This window comes from Branchiostoma belcheri, unplaced genomic scaffold (assembly GCF_001625305.1).
Source record: "Branchiostoma belcheri isolate BF01 breed outbred unplaced genomic scaffold, Haploidv18h27 scaffold19, whole genome shotgun sequence".
Classification (NCBI taxonomy): Eukaryota; Metazoa; Chordata; class Leptocardii; order Amphioxiformes; family Branchiostomatidae; genus Branchiostoma; species Branchiostoma belcheri.
This window is the reverse complement of record NW_017803379.1, coordinates 2,521,700-2,540,116: the sequence shown is the minus strand read 5'-3', so window position 1 is coordinate 2,540,116 and position 18,417 is coordinate 2,521,700. Positions and strand designations below refer to the sequence as shown.

Sequence of the window (18,417 nt, the reverse complement as noted above, 5' to 3'; positions counted from 1 at the left end):
ACACATAAATGTGTCATTTCTAAGTGCCATCTGAGAGATATAAAATGTAGTCTATAGTAGATGTAGTCAATGCACACAATACAGTAGGTGAGTTCTACAGTCTGAACTACATTGTACATTGGCATTCAGACATAATTAGTATTGTTCTTTTTGCATGTACATTGTACACGTGAATTCAACATCTATCAATGCAAGGAAATTGAAATGGAGGAAAGGGCCCACTGATTGAGCTCTACACTTTGCCAGATAGCACCAAAGATCGAAACCTTCACCTTCATGTGGCAGTGAGTACTTTTAGGGACACGTTTTGTGTCAGCTGAGCAGGTGGATAAGTACTCACACACACTACAGAGGTTTACAGCGCAGTTTGAAGCCTGGCTTTTAACAAATCACGAAATAATAAGAGCTGCTTTTGATGAGACATAGACGAATGAATAAATGGATTTTCAGTCCATGTATTGAGCGAGATCGGCAATTAGAGCTGATGACTTATGTACCTGTAGTTCAAATCCTTTCTTTGTGAACTGTAACCTAGTCCTGCTGTAAAATTCTATAGCATCACATTGCATTGTCAATATTTCTTGGATCCATCGCAACTTTTAGGTTCCACAGTAGTGTGCAATGAAGATGGAATATTTCATCTGGACAAAAAATATATCTATAAGTGCATGTAGACTAACTATCCAAGAAAAAGTATTTTGTCTCCATTTAATGAACAAAAGACTATTCAAGTGTACTGGCAGACTACGTACAATGAACCAAGCATATACAGATAAACCTAGGACTAATTGTGGAGGTTGTATGTTGCCTTGCTGTAAATATATCCAAAATATTCAATGTCTATTAATTGTTAGGTGTGGTATAATTATTAAAAGTTATTTAAATAAAAAAACAGAAATATATTATGTATAAGCAGCATGTATTACCAATAGATAATGGTGATGGTAATAGTGCAAGAATAATCAATGAATCAGATTAATTCTTACTGGCAACATTTTCTGGCATATTAACATAATTAAAGGCAACCTATATAAAAATTTGAAACAAGTTTTAAAAAGTCTACTCTCAAAATGTAGGATATTCTAAGCTAGAGAATTGAATATGAGTGTAGCACAACAGCCATCACCAAAGCTTTGGTAATACTTGTGATAAAACCTAATATACATACACCAATATATATGTAAAATGTAGTCGTAAAAAAATCAATGTACTTGAAATCCCAGTGAGAAAGGGCTTATTTTTGTATGTAATGTTAAACCTTGTCACGTGCATAGCATGACAAATGGATCATCCAAGGCCTTTTCAATTCTATTTGGATTGCCGCACACAAGTCAAGAAAAGAATTAAATAATTTCTAAGAACAAATTTGAAACATATATATGGAAATGAATATGGAAAAGAAAATCCAACAGATACAGAAATCATCCAAAAATCATCACGCAATTAAAACTTCCTTCCAAAGATTTGGCATGTACCAACATGATATCTGATAGGGGTGGAAAATTTGTACCCCTCTTTCAAGAAACATCATTACTACAGCCCCATGTTTGTCATATATTTGATTTCCGATGATATGCTACCTAAATTTTCAGTATTTTATTATGTATCTGTCCTTAAAACTAAAAATAGTTAACTTAAAGGTATTCTAACACCTGTATTTAAATATATTAAGTAGTAAACATGGTGATGACTGTATTTGTGAGGCAGCACACTCAGTATTTCAGTCCGTATTATATGAGTGCTTTATTCTAGTGTGTCAATGAATGTTGCAGAATTGAATTCCAAATGTGCCTGCAGAATCTAGAGGTTTAAAGGCCCATGTAAACCCACAGTTCCAGAGGATTACGGAAAATGTTACGCACAGAAGGTTTCTCCATCATGATGACAAATCACTCAAATTGTGTGGAAATGTTCTATAAAATTAATCCAACCATGCTTTACAATGTAATATGTTTGAAATATTGCCTGGAAAATTAGATTTCCCATGTTGAATGAGGCATATTCAACTCATAAGCATTGCATAAATGATTTGTTGGAATGAAATCTAGCCTAAAATTGCTTTACCAACATCCAAAATCTAACAACAGTGACTGACCTAAAATGACATGGAGAATGGAAAATATGAAATCAACCAAGTTGAATCATACATCTATTTTGTGATGGAACATTATGAAATTCAGCATTTGGTTCCACCTCAATTCAATCTCAAAAGGGCTCTATCACTCAAATCATAACTTAAGACAAACAAATTCAAAGCTGTGAAAAAGTTGGCAGCTTCACAGCTCTGAAGAACTATTATGGCCATAACTATTGAAAACAATCAATTTCTGATGGAACTGCTGGGTACACATGGGCTCTGTGCTGTCCAAGACATAGCTGAGTAATAGTTGCTGTGTAAAACAGTGAAGTGTTCATGTTGTCAGAGCTTGCTTTGTGACAAGTGTACATGATGACTGTGAGCTGCCAGGGGTATCTGTAGTGTGCTTTCAGACATTTACAATACAGCCAAAAGCATATAATTGAAATAAGATTTTATGCCTGCCAAGCTCTGCTGAAATTTACTATATATACACAAAGCGATCTTGCTGTCTATAGAAAAATCCATAACATTTTCTGCTTCAAAAGCAAGTTTGCATTACATTCTTCTCAAATAGAAGTTGTTTTGTGCATTTAGTGCCAAGAGTATGGATGAAAAGTACTTTGAAAAATGAATATTGCAATATATATATTTTGGGATGGAATTCTTGTACCAGATTTGGACGTAGGAATTCATATTGTTAAATTTTTGTTTGCAGATACCAAATTTTCTCAATTTTTGGGACATTTCATATTGAAATGTGTATTTTCCCGATTGAGCATGACGTACACAGAAGACAACCCTTATAGTTTACCCCTGGCATTACCATGTGAATACCCCAGTAACCAATCTCTTGTGAGCTTGGTTCAGTTTTGGCGGAGGGGCTGGGGGGTTTGGCAGACCCCCCGGTTCAATTACATGTAACTAACTTCGTTAATTGAACCCAGTGTGCCCATCCGCCTTCTGGTTTAATTAACATGATCCACGGCTTAATTAACACACTCTGTTAATTGATCGCAGCAGCCAGCCAATACCTCCAGGCCATCGGAGATCAGCCAATATCAGGAGAGACTTGTTACTGATGAGTTACCATGTGAGTTAACTTTGTGACAAGCAGTGCTGTTTCCATTTTTTTCTGTGGGAATTGTTTTTTCGCAGGGTGAGCTGCCACCAATAGATGTTGTCAAGCAGAGTTGGACAGTGGATTTTCAATAAATGTTTCTTTGAACGTGTTGCCTTTTGTCTGTCATTGTATCTCAATCTGTTTATTGAAAAATTATATAATAATAGAAGGTTCAAGGAGGGATTGGGGGTTTATCCAAGTTGAAAAGGCTCCACTACTATAATGATATTGTAAGCCAGTAAATCAGACATTTACATGAACAAAAACATACAAATTGATGGTAAGTTGTACCTCAAAGTATAAAAAAATATGATTGGAAACCATCAAATCAACAGTTTGAAAAGTAGCACCTTATAACTAAAATACTATGCCCTAATTGAATTTGATTGACCCAGAAAATCATGACCTAAATATTGTGAGCTGCTGACATTCATCATATGTTACCAGACAAAAACCTGTGTGGCGGCCAATACAAATTTGTATGCATAGAAGAGACCGTGGCAAGGAGATGTACTAGTATTCCAATTATACCAGTATCGGACAACACAACTTTTAAATCTTGAAGTCTGCAACCAGCCTTACATACATGTATAACTCATTTTTACATAATGTTATATAAAAAAGAAGCATTAATTTTAAGTGTAGACTTATGACATTGAAACAAAACACTGTTCCCCTAACACTTCAGCTCCACAAAAGGAGTGCTCGATTTACTACATAATGTTATATGGCCAATAAGCAGTCACAACTTAAAGCCCAGAAAATCTCCTGTCCATTTCCAAGAATTCATGCATTCCTAGGGATGAACCATTAAATAGCATGGCATAGAGAGTATGTATACACCAGTAGATAGCCCCAAGGCAGTTGAGGACAGATAGCCATCGCCTGTGTCTTTTTCATTTTGTAATTTCATAAAGTAAACACCTGTGCTTTAAGATAGACCATAGTGTCACTGTAATCCCCTTAAGATTCACATCCCTTACCTCGCAGCTTGGATAAAGCTCCCAAACATCTATATGTTTTGGACATGAACTATAAATCACAGACTCCCACCTTTCTTCGTGGTATGCAAACTGCCTGCTGGCTAAGTATGATAATCCGTTAAATGCAAACAGTACCTTTAGGGGGAAGGTGTACTATCAACACAATATTCCCGCTCTTCAATATACCTGTATGTCTGGATTTGACTGATAGTGTCTATCAGTCATGCAACTGTTTTCCAATAACCACTTTATCATTAACTTGTTTCTGTTCATGATTGACAAAAGCAGCTTCATGTGAGCGGGTGGGAGGCAGCAATCTTGTTGCAGATACTCTGTCATTCACACTTACTCATTATTCTAACAGCAAAAATAATCAACTGATCTTAGTTGTCAAATTCATCTTACCTGAAGTTACTGTGCCAAATGTAGAATATATTTCATCATGATGTAATATTTTGTACTTACTCAGCAATACCAGGGCATTTTTCAAGGCTAAGCCTTTTTTGTCAGATATACATGTAATAAGTCCAACTGTCAGACGTTTTTCTGATTTATAAGGAAATGACTTACCATTCGTAAGGAGGGGTCTAACACTGTACAGTGCTGTTTAAGGAGATCTTTCAACTCTTGGGGAAAGTCAGCCAGATCTTCAGGATAGGCATGGGCCACCTGAAGAAACAGTCACATATTTAACAAAGATTTAATCCCAGGTTACGGAGCGGTAGCAGTAGGTCTGAATTTTGCAAAGAAAGCAAAATAAGCGTGCAATAGTGTGTCATCATCTTTAAGGTCTGATAGATACACTGAAGCTGTGAAACAGGGCTTTAGATGTCATACTCATAGGTTTGGTAAAGCAAAATAATACAGCTCTTTCCAAATTTCATGCATAACAGTGATTACTAGTATGGTATTGTTGGTTGAGCTGTTTAGAGTCACTGAAATGTTTTGACCTAGAATTTTGTTTCACAGTACAACAGTGCCTCCTGTCAGTTTTGATAAAAAATGCAGAGGACACTTTCTCTTCAGGTCTGCACAAGAACCGTAAGACGTTTACTGAGACTATTTTCATTCCAATCATCATGTTACGTACTCTTGTAACTTGGTTCTCTCATTGAATTTGACTATAAGCATCTCAACTACTTGGCACCCTTGGCATGCTTCCTCTCGCAGCTATTTTCCTTTTCAAATCCTTTATGCATTCATTCTGTTTCAAACAGCTCGGCTGTTTTACATAGTAGTGTGTATGTTACATATGCTTTTCCATTATGACTCTAAGCAGGTTCTGGTAGTGGCAACAACAACCTACAGTGTTGAATCCCCCAGGCTATCAAGTTTAATAAAACAATAAGCCATGCATGTCCCTGACCTGTGCCAGAAACATCACCAGGTCATCCAGGCTCTTGGAGAACTGCTGAGGCTTCAGGCGGAAGATCTCCACATTGGACTGGTAATGTCGGTACTGCTGTAAGAACTAGTAACAGGACGGGTTATCATAACATTAGACAATAGAGACAAAGACAATAGAGAGTGATGGATAACAACTTAGCAAAGTAGCATGGTGTGCATGTATTATCTATTACTCTCATATTCCATATCACTTAAAATAGGATTTAGTCTGATTTAGTGATTATGTGATATCATCCATATGTCAATACTCATAACCGCAAGTTGTGGCATCGGGCTATGATGAAATACACATTATGCATATAATTTGATATGATTTGATCCAAACTTCGTTATCACTTCGTAATCAAATTCTTACTCCTTTGGGGTTTGCTTTATGGAATGGGTTTCTTTCGGACAAAATAAACAGTACTGTATTAAAGTTAGAAATTATAAGCAAGGGTCACTATATCTGGCCGTGGTGCCTCAAATCTCACCTCCTCTCTGTATGATTCTGCGTCCCTTTTGATGAGGTTTTGCAGCTGGGGGAGGTTGTTGGGAAGCTGGTTCCTGTTCCTCTCGCTCATGGTGACCGATAATGTCGAGAAAACTGCAACGACGGTCTTTAAAATTTGGACACAAGAAAACCAAAACAGTTCCGGACACGATCAGCTGCACGTGTGGTTGGATTATACCATTAGAAACTATAGGGACCAACAAAATTCTTTTCATCTAAAACAATGATAACTCAGTGTTTTCTGAGAGTTATCGGATTAGTATGAAATATATAATGAAAGATTTTATATGTCATAAAGTATCAGTGCTAGTTACAACAATTTTAGTATCATGTATTTTATTAAGAAAAGCGCAAGATACCCACTATTGAATGCGATAGTCCAAGAGGTCATCACGACTGCGCGTTGTCGATTTCATAAACAGCGGCTGACTTGAACAGATTTTCTCGCAGTTTCTTTATATTTCATCGACATAGGACACGAATATCTTGTCGTGGTTAAATTTCTTGTCAACCATACCGAATGCGATCATATGGAGGTCCTTATTATGATAGGCTGAAGCAAGGTGAGGGATAGATGAGTGAACATTATGGTGTGCATGGCTTGGTGCAGCCACCCAAAGATCTGCTTGGAGATTAGACCGCTGTGCGTCCGGAAACATAGCATGGCTCAACGCAGTTTCTTTTTGAGTGGTGAAAACTGGAATTCCGCATTTCCTTTTATACAACATAATATGATATAATGTAACACAATATATCATTTTAAAATATGTCTGTCTGTCTCAACTCTCACTTATCTCCAAAATATTCCAACATCTCGTTAGTTGTCCAAGGGTGTCCCTCTCGATCCCATGGAGATGGGAATGTTGACCAATGCTAACATATATAACATAAATGTTTTTCAAGTGTTTCCACAGTCCTATGTCATTACAGCTTTTACAGAAAGATCATCACTTAATGTTTTTCCAGATATGCAATGATGGCAACAATTAGTGAAATTTCCAATGGACTGGATGTACTGATGTCGGTGGCTTCTTGTGCACAGTCCCTGCTGGGTCCTCAAAGAACTCTTAAGTGCATCGTAGACGACTCAGGCCCTGAAGGCAGTGTCCTGGTCAGCACCGCTCCGGATCTACTGAGTAACCTCAACATTGACCATCCTGTTGGTCAGCTCCTGAATTCAGCATGTCAGTCACACCACAGAACGTACGGAACAGGCAGCAAGACTCTGGTGTGCATGGCAGGGTTTCTCGCAAGGGCTGCACGGCACTGCATACATTTGGGGATACCTTTCTCCGCAGTCTGCCATTGTCTGGAGGAAGGTGTAAGGATGTGTTGTGAGGAGGTGGAAAAGACAGCAATCATAGTTGATAAAGTTTTGTGTGAGAAGTCAACTGAAATTGTCAGGACAGATTACCACACAAAGACTATACCTTTTGCTTCTGTACAACAGACAGACAGTACAGGTACATTAACAACAGTCAGCCGTCAATGTGAAAATGAATCCGATGACGTAGATGACATTTCCTGGTACTTTGAACCGCAAACAATTGCGCCTTTCTCAAGTGCACGTAATCCCACACTCCATGTACAGGCTATAAATGTAGATGCTAGCAGAACAGAAGACACAGACTCAATACAGAAATCATTTCAGCAAAAGTTTCAAGAAAGCGATGTGTTGCCTACTGATGATGATGAAGAGGAAGATGAATTTTCTGCTTGTTTTGAAGAGACTTTCCCATCAAAATCTTCAAGTAATGCTTGTCATCATGGAGAAACCCTTCAGAATAAATCTGTTGTGACTCAGCCATCAAAGAAACCTGACATGACACGGGAAGGTTTTGAACAGCTTTTGAAAAGCAAGCTAAAGGAAAATGACAAGAATAGAAAACTGCAGATAAGAAGTCGACACCTAGGACTTGTAGATTTTTTACCATCAGAGCCAAATCCTCCTTTGCAACTTCAAGATCTTGATTCTCACAATGCTTCAGAGAAGACAGAAGACTATCCAAAACAAAGTAATCTTCTTCAGGCCAATGAAACTTCTTTGACGTTAAGTAGATTATCTCAGGGATTGAGTCATGGAAACTGTGTTGAAATGCAGCTGGCATGTAAAGTGTTTCAGCAGATACTGCATGAAAGGCAAGGAGCCTCACCTGGAGACTTTGATATAACAAATACTTGTCTTGTGAGTGGAGTAGATCACAAACAGTCCTATGTTACTGATGGCATTGTTGTCAAAGTGGGTTCAGGTCAGTTAGCATCTATACTCCAAGGGAAGAACAAACCACGGAAGGTCTTAATCATAAATGGAGACATTACAGAGAACTTTCACCACACAGGGTACAAGAAAGCTCTTGAAGTTTCAAGCATTCAGTATGGTGCTAGATCTTATAAAGCTCCAAAGTCATGGCTAGAAAGAGTCCAGAAGGTTATACTAGACTGTGACGTAGAGCTACTCCTTGCAAAAGGCATTGTGGACCAAGATGTGATGGAGGTTTGCCTATCAATGAACTGTGTAGTGGTTCAGCAAGTAAAATATTCCACACTGCAGACTTTAGCTGATGCTACAGGAGCATTCATCATAACCTACATACACAACTCAACCAGTCTCGATGTCGGGGCTGTGACATCTCTGGAACTCTTGGAAGACCACACACTTCAGAGTTACAAGGGAGCCTCGATGTTGATGAAGATTGGCACCCCAGGACAGACGTGGAGCGCCGTTCTCTGTTGCCTGACGAAAGCAGAGCTGCACCATGTGGAACAGCAGTTTTGGATCTGTCTTCATAGGTATTGTCTACTGTTTTCCCAAACATATATATGTTTGGTCTTATGTTCGTTCCCATGTCATGCTACATGTACACCTTAATTTTCCTTTTTGTAAAGTACGGACAAAAAATGATAACATTTACTATCTAAAATGATATATCATAAGAACTGCAAGGAACACTGAATACAGTGATTAACTTGAAATTATAATGTACAACATGTACATATTTTCTTCTTCAAGTGCAAATCTGTCTTGCTGTCATTTTTAGGTTGAAGAATGCATTGGCTGAAGGAAAGGTCCTTCCAGGTGGCGGCTCACCTGAACTCACCTGTATCAGGTGTCTCAGGGACACATCAGGTGCACATCATTCCCTGTCCGGTATTCATCCAGGTTCTTGGCTGTCATTATCCATCAAAGAATTCAGGTATGTTACATGTAGATATTACTAGTAGTCTTTAAGAAATGAGTTTTGAAGTGTGCAGATGAAATAGCATTTGTCCCAGAAGGTGTCATTATTTGAAAGGTATTATTGACTGTGGTTGAGATCAGTGTTCCAGGCAGCGTCCATATATCTGTTCTTTGATGAAATTTGGCCGCTCATGATTTTATGTGAAACAAAATTGAGATGACAGAAAAATTTCAGGCTGGCCCAGGCTAGAACACTGGTTGACATCATCTTTGCATGTGCTATATTGCATGATGTTATTATTGTAAAAGGTACAAAATGGACATGTCTCTCTGTTCATAGGCCAGTGGTCTTTTCATCACTTGCTGAAAGCTTTGAGCAGTACTTGTTGTCAGTCATGGTCAACTCGGGAAGGTTTTCATCTCCACATCATGCCAGGGCTGAAATGGAGTCTTTACTTAAGGGACAGGAAGGGAGTAAAGCTTCCTTGGAAAGGGTTGCATGTCATAAACAGACTTTGACAACTGCAGCAAATGCAGATAAAGTTTCAGCCTACTGGACTGACCAGCCAACAACGCACACAACACCCGTGAAACAAGATGATAAACTTTGTTTGGAAAGTAAAGTAAGTACCCAATTCTTGCCTGTTGAATACAGTCAACAAAATGCAGATAGGCAAGAAAAATCTATTTCAGAAATGCAGAAAAGCTCTGATTGTGAAGTTCTGGACTGTATGTGTAAGCTAGAGGCATGGAAAAGTGCTGCATCACTAGTGCAGTTGGTGCTGAGGACGGATACAGAAATCATCAATGGACCAAAGGAGGATTTTCATAAAGTATTGTAGAACAACAGACCATTTTGAACCAAGAAATCTAGTTCATAAACCTCATTCAAAATGGGATACTACACAGAAGAAAAACACTCATAGCCAGTTTTGGTGTTGTTCAACAGTGCCAGCTTGCAGAATGTCATATAACTGCATGTTGGTTTACAGAGCATTTGAATGACCTTTGAAAGGGGCATAGAACTCCATGTTGATTTGCATCAATAAAGATTTTTTACATCAATCTGTTGCTGTTCAGACTGCCTTCAATAGGATATGCAAAAGTTGTTAAGACCTACATTTTTATCTTTCATCATCATCATTTTGGTCTACCCAGCTTTTGCAAGTTTCCCTGCCTTTCATTTCTTGCAGGCAAGATCACACAGCTGTTATTTCCAGTGTCAGGTGGCTGGGTTACTTACTAAGGTACAAGAGATAACTCCTTGTCAAATGGTCCTCAATACTAGTAGTTGGCAAGTGCAGAATTTCTTCTGTGCCTTGCCTCTGTGATCTTCTATGTCCCCAATTACAGACTGCAGTAATATAAGCCTTCCCCTGCTCTGTAATCCACTTCCTCCAGGTGTGGTTTTACTACGTCCAGGTGGGTTTTCTCCTCGCACTGTCCTTGCTGTTTTACTCCTCCCTTTCAAACATCAAAAGTGTAACTGTCGCAACTCTAACCGGTTGTAAAGTGGACCTAGCAATCCTCCCATTTGGGAAGACCCTACTATTGGGTTCACCACGTGTATAATTTGCTGACCGGCCTCTTTGTAGTTGTTGAATTACATGCCACCCTAACAAGCCGTACGTTCCTTTGTGTTAGGAACAGTAAAAGAGTCCTTCAATCGAAGATAATTTTGCCCTGGAGATGTTGAAAATTGGGCTGTCCAATGTTTCTTGTGTGTAAGGTCTTTGTTGTGTCCACTGTGTTAATGATGTGCTAAGGGAGAAATGGTACCCTCCTTGGTATAATGAAGACTTTTTTCAACCTTCAGCATGCAATTGTCAAGTCATTTCTTCTATCAGGTAAAAGATATTGTAGACCTCTTTGCAATTTGACTTTAGCTTATCACAGAACGTCTTGTAACCTGATTGTCCATTTAAACGTAAAAGCATACTGTTATTTTGAGAATACAGTACAGCAATTTACAATGTTGTAAACTAGTCAACTGAGACAACATTGTGCTGTGTCCAAAATACCAACAAACTTTTGACCTCATTCCATTTCAGTTCTTAAAGGAAAGGAAATCTTCTTGTGTAGCGTGGTTGACATTTTAGGTCATCAATTTTTTTTTGTATCAATGCTGTCTGTGCTTATCACTATAAAAGACCATCTTTCGTTTGAAACATTATTCTATCATTTTGCCTATTTGAAGTTTGATTTATCAGAAATTTCTTTTCAAAATGGTGGTCGGGCTAGACTAGATCTACTGATTGATGTACATAGATAAGACATGACTGTTGCTAGCTCAGGACATTTATGTCATACAAAAAATAAGACCAATGTCTTTTTCGGCTGATTTCTTTTCTCCTTTTTCATAATTTTCCCCCTCTCTCCTGTTCTCGATGCTTTTCTTGTGTTTATTGCTCTGTGCGAGGTCAAGAAGAGTTCAGGACTTCCCATATGGTGGTCAGCCTGGGGTCAGTAGGCGAACATACACATCAGTAGCTTTATAAACACAAGTGGCCATAAAAGTCAGCTGGTCTGTTGAGGACTCTACTCTTTCACTCCAGATGATATATAACCACCAATTCAGCCAATTAGGACATCTGTTTGATGTGATGTTGTGGTGAAGTGTCAGGTTTCTAAGTACTCAAATGTCATAAGTTTCACTGTTAACTGTTCCATCTGTCCATATATGTCTTGCATAAATTTTGGATGCTATGTATGTTGTTGGAAATTTATTGGCTATGCAGATCATTTCTTTGAGGGTTGTTAAAAGTTTAAATACTTGATTGAATAGTCAGCTGACGAGGATATCATATGAAAGAAACATAATAGAGAAGATACAGCATCTAATTGCTCACAGAACATTTATTTAGAAATACATGTAATCCATAAGAAAATATAAAACCAGAAGCTTTATTTATCAAACTCTAATCCCTATCTACCTATCCCCTATCCACTTATCCCTCTATCGCCCTGTCCTTTTATCCCCCTATCCACCTATCCCTGTATCCCCCTATCCCTATATACCCCTATCCCTCTATCTTCCTATCCCTCTATCCCCCTATTCCCTATTCTAAATGTGTTCTAAATAAATAAGTTCTAAATAAGTTCTGTTGTATGTTTAGGAATGACAAAAGTGTTATGTGGTATAGATGGTTCCATAGATAGTATATGGCATTTCAATATACAGTGTGTATCTTGTTACAGTGTGTTGTACACAGTGTGTATCCCAACCTCTGCAATCATGGTGGAAGTGCGACGACTGATGTATAGAATTACTTGTTCTTAACTGTATTGAGACCTCTGACCTCTCAGCAGTTTTATACCCTATGTTGTATTCTCATTTCCCATGTCGCATTTCATTGCTATGTTGCATTTTATTTGCCATGTTGTATTTAAGTTACGTTCGCTTCTTGTATATGTATGTATGTATAGTATAATGCAGTGTTTGTATTCAAACGACTCCAGGAAGACTAGTGTTGTATTATTGTTGTACGCACTAATGGAGATCGATCAAATAAACATAAATAAACATAAACAGTTTTAGAGATGATGTAGTTACTCTGATATAATATGCTTGCCTCTGTTGCTTAGCTTTTGTTTTCTCAACATGTGTAGGGCCACAAGACTCTCCATGGAGCTCACTGGGTCTCAAGATTTAAGAGCCTATCGGCATACATGATATCCAAGAATTCTTCCAGCTTCATCTCCTTGTCTGGGTCCCCGTTCCAGGAGCAACGTAACTGTTGTGCATTTCTGGTACCAGCTTCAAACACGTACCGATCGACACGGGTACCCTCATTGGTCATGTAAAAGGCGATGGCCTTGGTTTCCATCTCCGTAAATGACATGGTCTTACTGCCATCCTGAAAAATGGGAAAGGTAAATAAGCATGTCTCGTTGTAATTGTCTCAATAGAATCTATTTCTAGCTGCACCAGTCCATGTACTATGTTTTAAATGTACAAAAGTAGGCATATGTGGATTTCATTTGCTGCATTGACTGTTAGTCCACCTGTGAAGTATGAAAGGAATAATGGCATTATGGTTCTGAACAGTTTTCAGTGTGATCCTTTCTTCCCAAATTCTGAGTGGTTCGGGTAATTTTTAATGTCACATGCACCAGTGCAGGTATGCATAGAAAAGTGCAATGTATTTCGAGCCCTGCCTATTGTGTATGGACAAAAACTAACCGTGTCAGCGCTAGTGAAGAAGGCGATGAACTCTGCAATCTCTTGAAAGATTTGAAGGGTTTTCACGAACTCGTCTTTTGTCAGCTTCCCATCAGAATTGGCATCGCACCTCTCTTTCACCATCTGAAAAAAATGACCCAGTACAAAAGTAGTTATAACTCAATATAGTAATTTTGTATAAGGCATGTGGTGTTGCCAAAATCCATCTAACCTTTTACTGTTTAGTTCTAGGAGCAGTTGTTGTAGTCTTCATTTTGGTTCTGCAATAATGAATAGATTTTGAATAAAATAGCTACCGCATTGACATGAAAAAGACGGAAATTATTGTACGATATCCATACTCGACAGGGTACAGAATTTTGTCACTGCCTTCTTGATTGTCTATCAGTCAAGGCAGTCATTCCTTAGGTGTAATAATCTGTGCAAAATGCACCTGCAAAACACACTAACCCTAAAACCTTTTTGTCTGCATCTGACATAAGCCAAATTTGGATCTACATTGCAGTCATATCTAGTATTGTGTACTGGAATTTGTCACTGCCTTCTTGATTGTCTATTAATTAGACATCATTGCGCTCAGGTTTTCAAGCTGTCAGATTTTGATTCTGTTTACCTGGACAAATCTCCCTGAAGCGCTTATACCGGCCATTTTTAAGGCTGCCTCCAGCTCAGATGCATCAATTGTACCGTCAGCGTTCTTGTCATACATGTCAAAGATCTGATCCATGATGCACTGAAAATAAAATGAGATCACTTTTTAGAAAACTATGAGGACCTATTATCCTTAAATGATTACATTCTGCTGTCCTGAAGAAGGTGACAGACGATGACCAAAACGTCAGATATGAAAACCACTTGTTGGTGAATAAAGAACCTTATCTTCCCTTGTATTTCTCCTTCTTTCCCTGCCATGTTGTGAAATGTGGTGAAGCCATGCTGAATTTGCTCCAAAGCAAATGTCGGCCTTTCTAGTTTCCTAAGGCCAGGAATTCCACTATACCCTCCCTGCCTATAGAAATAAAAAATGAGAGCAAAAAGAAGTTGGGATTCAAACACAAACATTTGTACCTGTGAACAGCAGTTCTTGAGACATGCTTTCTTCACCCTGTGGAATGGCTCGAATGACTTCAGTAAGTGTAGATAATTGATGCTTAAGGAAAGAATTATCTTCAAGATGTGGAAGTACCGGTTTGGTCATTGAGATGCAAATGTCTGCTTTTGTTCAAACTGTTGCCTATACAAAAATCTGATTTGGAATTGCTGACACTGATGAAAATTCTTTCAGATTTCTTTTTTGGTTTACAATCATTCAATTTTATACAATAAACTTCCCAACAAACAAGCACAAGAAACCCAACATAACCTCTTCAGGGCTCAAAATACTGTGTGCATGTATGCACCTTAGTGCAGGTAAAATTTGGGTTGTGCAGGTATTTTAGATGTCTACCTGCACCTAATTAAACCCCTAATTAGGTGCACAGGTCCATGTACCCGGTTTATAGACAAATGTAGGTGTATGTGAATAGTTCATGAATGTATTAGGTAGGGTAGTTCAAATGTAAGTTGGTATGGTCTAGGGAGCCAAAAATATAATTTTCACTTCTCTTCAAACATACAATGTTCGTAAATAACCACACTTATGACATTCTGCCTTCTCAATATTCCAACTCCCAACTACAACCATCCTTGCCACTCATATACAACATGGTAGGTGGTGCTGATGAACATAGCTGTCTCTCTACAGGCTTTTAAGTTCTCAATCCAAATTACATTTAATCATCATGCTGTCCCTAAATTCCATCCTTTCCATTCAACATCCTCTGCTGTTGACCCATCTACAGATGTCTCTCCTTGCCAATGTTTAGAATAAACCACTCTTTCAAACAAAATGTGCCAGGGTCCAGGGACATGTAGCCTGGTATCCAGTCTGATCGTGATTGGGGGTATTGGGGTGTTTAGGCAGGTTGTGTCTTCCGGGCCTCTAAGACTAGTAAGAGCTTCCCCCGCCCAGTGCAACAGACCGTCCAGGTAGGAATTAATCTCTCGTGAAATACACACCGGGAAGCTTATGTGAGGCGGGCGGGCCAGAGCTCTTGGGGCCCCGACCACGAATCAGACTGGATACCAGGCTAAGGGACATGTAGCCTGATTAAATTGCTTTAGAATTGCCACCCGCCCAACATCCAGACACCCCAAAAGCCGTGGACGGCATAGTTTGCATTACGCAGACTAAGGTACCTGTAGTACAAAACTTCTTCCTTGTGCTAGCCACAACCAACACAGATTCATCACATATGATAAAATATACTCTACCATCATACTTTTCCCCGCTTGAAAGCTCACTTCCTTGACTAAACTAAGTCTAAAGTAATTAGGGTGACCCTAATGTTCCTTTTCCAGTACCCTCATAGTTCAAGGTCACAGCTGTAGAAGTTCTAAGTCAGGCCTGATAATCCTCTCACCTGTAACCAACACCCTGCTAAGTTACTGCTGTTAAAACCTGGGCTTAGTGAGCCCAGTCTCCAGGGTACTCTCACCTTCCCCCTCCCCCTGCACCTGTGCTGGGGCCTAATTGGAGTCTGTAAGCTGACATGTTCCAGGCTCAGATCGCAGTGGACTATCTTGGTAAAAAGGCTAAGATAGGGGATCTTGCACCAAAACATGCCATTTTTAAATCCCTCTTCCATACCGTATACCATTATGATTGCTACCACCAGTTAGGTGATCCAAATGCTCTTATTCCAGCCTCACATGTTGAGACTAGAATGGATGTTTCACTTTTTCCTTGACAACAAAGTGAGGACTGTTCCCCCCTCCCACATTTTGCTAGGATTATTATATTGTTGCCTGCTCGTAATTTTCTTGATTACCCATTGTTGTGATTTTTTGAATCTCAAATGTTTCATAATAACGTCATATATGTAAGTTGCCAGGCATTTTCAGATAGGTTTCAACTTCCAAGCTCACATGATGTTGATATTTCATGTGTGGTCTCTTGCATCTGTGTGAACATTTCAAGCGGAAATATCTTGCTGCAGGCTAGTTGTAGATTGAAGTCAAATGAAGGGGAGGTGATTCAAGGTCCCAACAACTGCAGCACACATGTATGTTTGTACGCCATTTGTTAGAAGACTCAACAGTCACGCAAATTGCCAGAAGCGCTGTACACTTTGCATGCTTTAGATCACAAGGGTAAATCTCGACATGCTAAGTTTTAATACCCAACGAGTTTTACAGTTTGGACACAAACAGTTGAAACACAAAACTGTTTTTCCTGCATGTCTGATATACAGCAAATATTTTAGCACTGGTGCATAGTTTTGAAGGATGGGTCTGAAACTAGTGGTAACAGGTAGACCTTGACCTTCTGACACTGTAGCTCTAAGCTCCTTCCTAGATTATCTGGAAGGGCCTGATGGTGTTCAATTCAAATGTCAGTTCAGTGTTGAAAGTCTGTTGTGTACCCTTAGACCTTAGGACATCCAATAACTCAAAAGTCACTTTTTTCCATGTCATGGTACCTGTAAAGTATAACAAGTGGTTACAACTGACAATTCTAAACAGTTTTCATTGATAATGTAATGAAGGTCCTCATATTGCCTGTGACTTAGCCTGGGTGCCATCCTCCGTAGTTTCTGCCCCCCTCCTCGGTGGTAGCCAGCGGCATTAGGGAGCAGGCGGAAACTATGGAGGAGAACATCCCCATGGCACCCAGGCTACCCCTGACTTGCAAATCAGGTACATGTATATTGTTTTCTAGAAGCACTTGACCATGTGCTTTCCAAGATGTATTGATCTTAAATGAAAATGTCTTCCCAACTTTGGTTTACAAGATCAGACACTTATTCCTGTTAAGTGACATATCATCTTACCTAACACAATGGAAGTTTTTTCTGCCTGATCAGCATAACTTTGCGGAAAGAACAAGACCAGGAGATTTGCATGACAAATCTGCAGAAACAAACAAGGACGTTTAGGGATTTCCTCTGGTTTAAAGTTTGCATTGTAACATGATGAACCTAATGCAACAATGCTTTTCTGCCTCTCAAGTGGAAAATGTTGGATGTCTTGAATTCTTTGCTACCTTGGGTTACGTAATGCAGTTCAGAACTGATTTACTTTGGGGGTAATACAAGAACCATCTAGTTTGTCTTCTCGGTTGTCCATCTAGGCACAAAGGCAAGATCAATGCATTTCATTTTCTGTACTACAAGTTATGGGTCACAGAAACAGCATGGTACAGTCAAACCTGCCTATAGTGGTCACTCAAGGGACTGGCCAAATTTGACCACTATGGCCAGGTGACCACTATAGAGAAACAGCCGGTTAGTTGACCCCCCCCCCCCAAAGGACACATGCTTTGAGTTTGAGTACCAACAGTGATGTCTTTATTCTATGTACTTGCAAACCACATGTAATTTTTTATCTTTAAATCAATTTTTTCCTGATACATTACCCTAACCATATAGGTTTCTCTACTTTGTTGATATATAATTCTATGGACCAAACATATGTACACATTTTTCGACTTTGAATTATCACCTCCACTCATGATGATGTTGTTTGACAAAATATACTTTTCCATAAGGTACTTGGTGGAGGTCTGTAGACTGCCTCTTTTGGGACTTACTAACAACATAATGACCTTTCTGGGATGTAAAAGGCTGTGTAGTTTGTTTATGTGGGATTTAGATAGCATCCATCTTCTTTATCTTCTGTTCCTATCTCTGTCAGGTGCCTGTTACTGATGGAAGACAACTGTCCTTTGTCATTGTTTTTTCTCAAGATTCTAATTTTTTTTTAAATTTCTCATCTAACTTACATGAAAGAGCAAAAGCTAAGTGAACTGAGTGTATTTTTCTTTATATCAAAGCATGAATTTTCTAAATTGTTTGTTACAATATTTGATGTGTCCCTCTCCCTCCCACCTTCCGGTACAAAGCTTGTTCCAATCACAGAGATTGGGAGAGGCA

The 18,417-nt window shown here is 38.9% G+C and overlaps 3 protein-coding genes across 6 annotated transcripts in view; 1 reads left to right on the top strand and 2 right to left on the bottom strand.

Moving 5' to 3' along the window:
* LOC109467890 (protein SDA1 homolog) overlaps positions 1-6,250 on the bottom strand; it is a 106,672-nt gene extending 100,422 nt beyond the window's left edge. The window contains exons 1-3 of one of the 2 annotated variants that reach the window (XM_019766002.1): positions 6,064-6,250; positions 5,550-5,654; positions 4,754-4,852 (exon numbers count right to left, since the gene is read on the bottom strand). In XM_019766002.1, the coding sequence (XP_019621561.1) occupies positions 4,754-4,852; positions 5,550-5,654; positions 6,064-6,153 (294 nt within the window). In that variant the 5' untranslated portion in view covers positions 6,154-6,250. The remainder of the gene's footprint in view (positions 1-4,753; positions 4,853-5,549; positions 5,655-6,063) is intronic. The other variant, XM_019766003.1, reaches the window with a different exon arrangement.
* A 231-nt stretch (positions 6,251-6,481) lies between these two features.
* The window catches only part of LOC109467913 (Bardet-Biedl syndrome 12 protein-like), an 84,444-nt gene continuing 72,508 nt past the window's right edge, over positions 6,482-18,417 (top strand). Inside the window, exons 1-4 of one of the 2 annotated variants that reach the window (XM_019766046.1) lie at positions 6,482-6,646; positions 7,050-8,873; positions 9,122-9,277; positions 9,602-10,339. In XM_019766046.1, coding sequence (XP_019621605.1) covers positions 7,057-8,873; positions 9,122-9,277; positions 9,602-10,103 — 2,475 coding nt within the window. In that variant the 5' untranslated portion in view covers positions 6,482-6,646; positions 7,050-7,056 and the 3' untranslated portion in view covers positions 10,104-10,339. Of the gene's footprint in view, positions 6,647-7,049; positions 8,874-9,121; positions 9,278-9,601; positions 10,340-18,417 lie in introns of those variants that run through there. The other variant, XM_019766047.1, reaches the window with a different exon arrangement.
* LOC109467914 (probable calcium-binding protein CML27) lies at positions 12,795-14,622 on the bottom strand. Of its 2 annotated transcripts, none has more exons than XM_019766048.1 (4): positions 14,505-14,622; positions 14,058-14,177; positions 13,445-13,567; positions 12,795-13,118 (listed from the first exon to the last, which is right to left on the bottom strand). In XM_019766048.1, the coding sequence occupies exons 1-4, from the start codon at positions 14,535-14,537 to the stop codon at positions 12,894-12,896; spliced, it is 501 nt and encodes a 166-aa protein (XP_019621607.1). In that variant the 5' UTR covers positions 14,538-14,622; the 3' UTR covers positions 12,795-12,893. The 2 variants fall into 2 exon arrangements, with proteins under 2 accessions (XP_019621607.1, XP_019621608.1); XM_019766049.1 differs by having other exon boundaries at positions 14,513-14,593.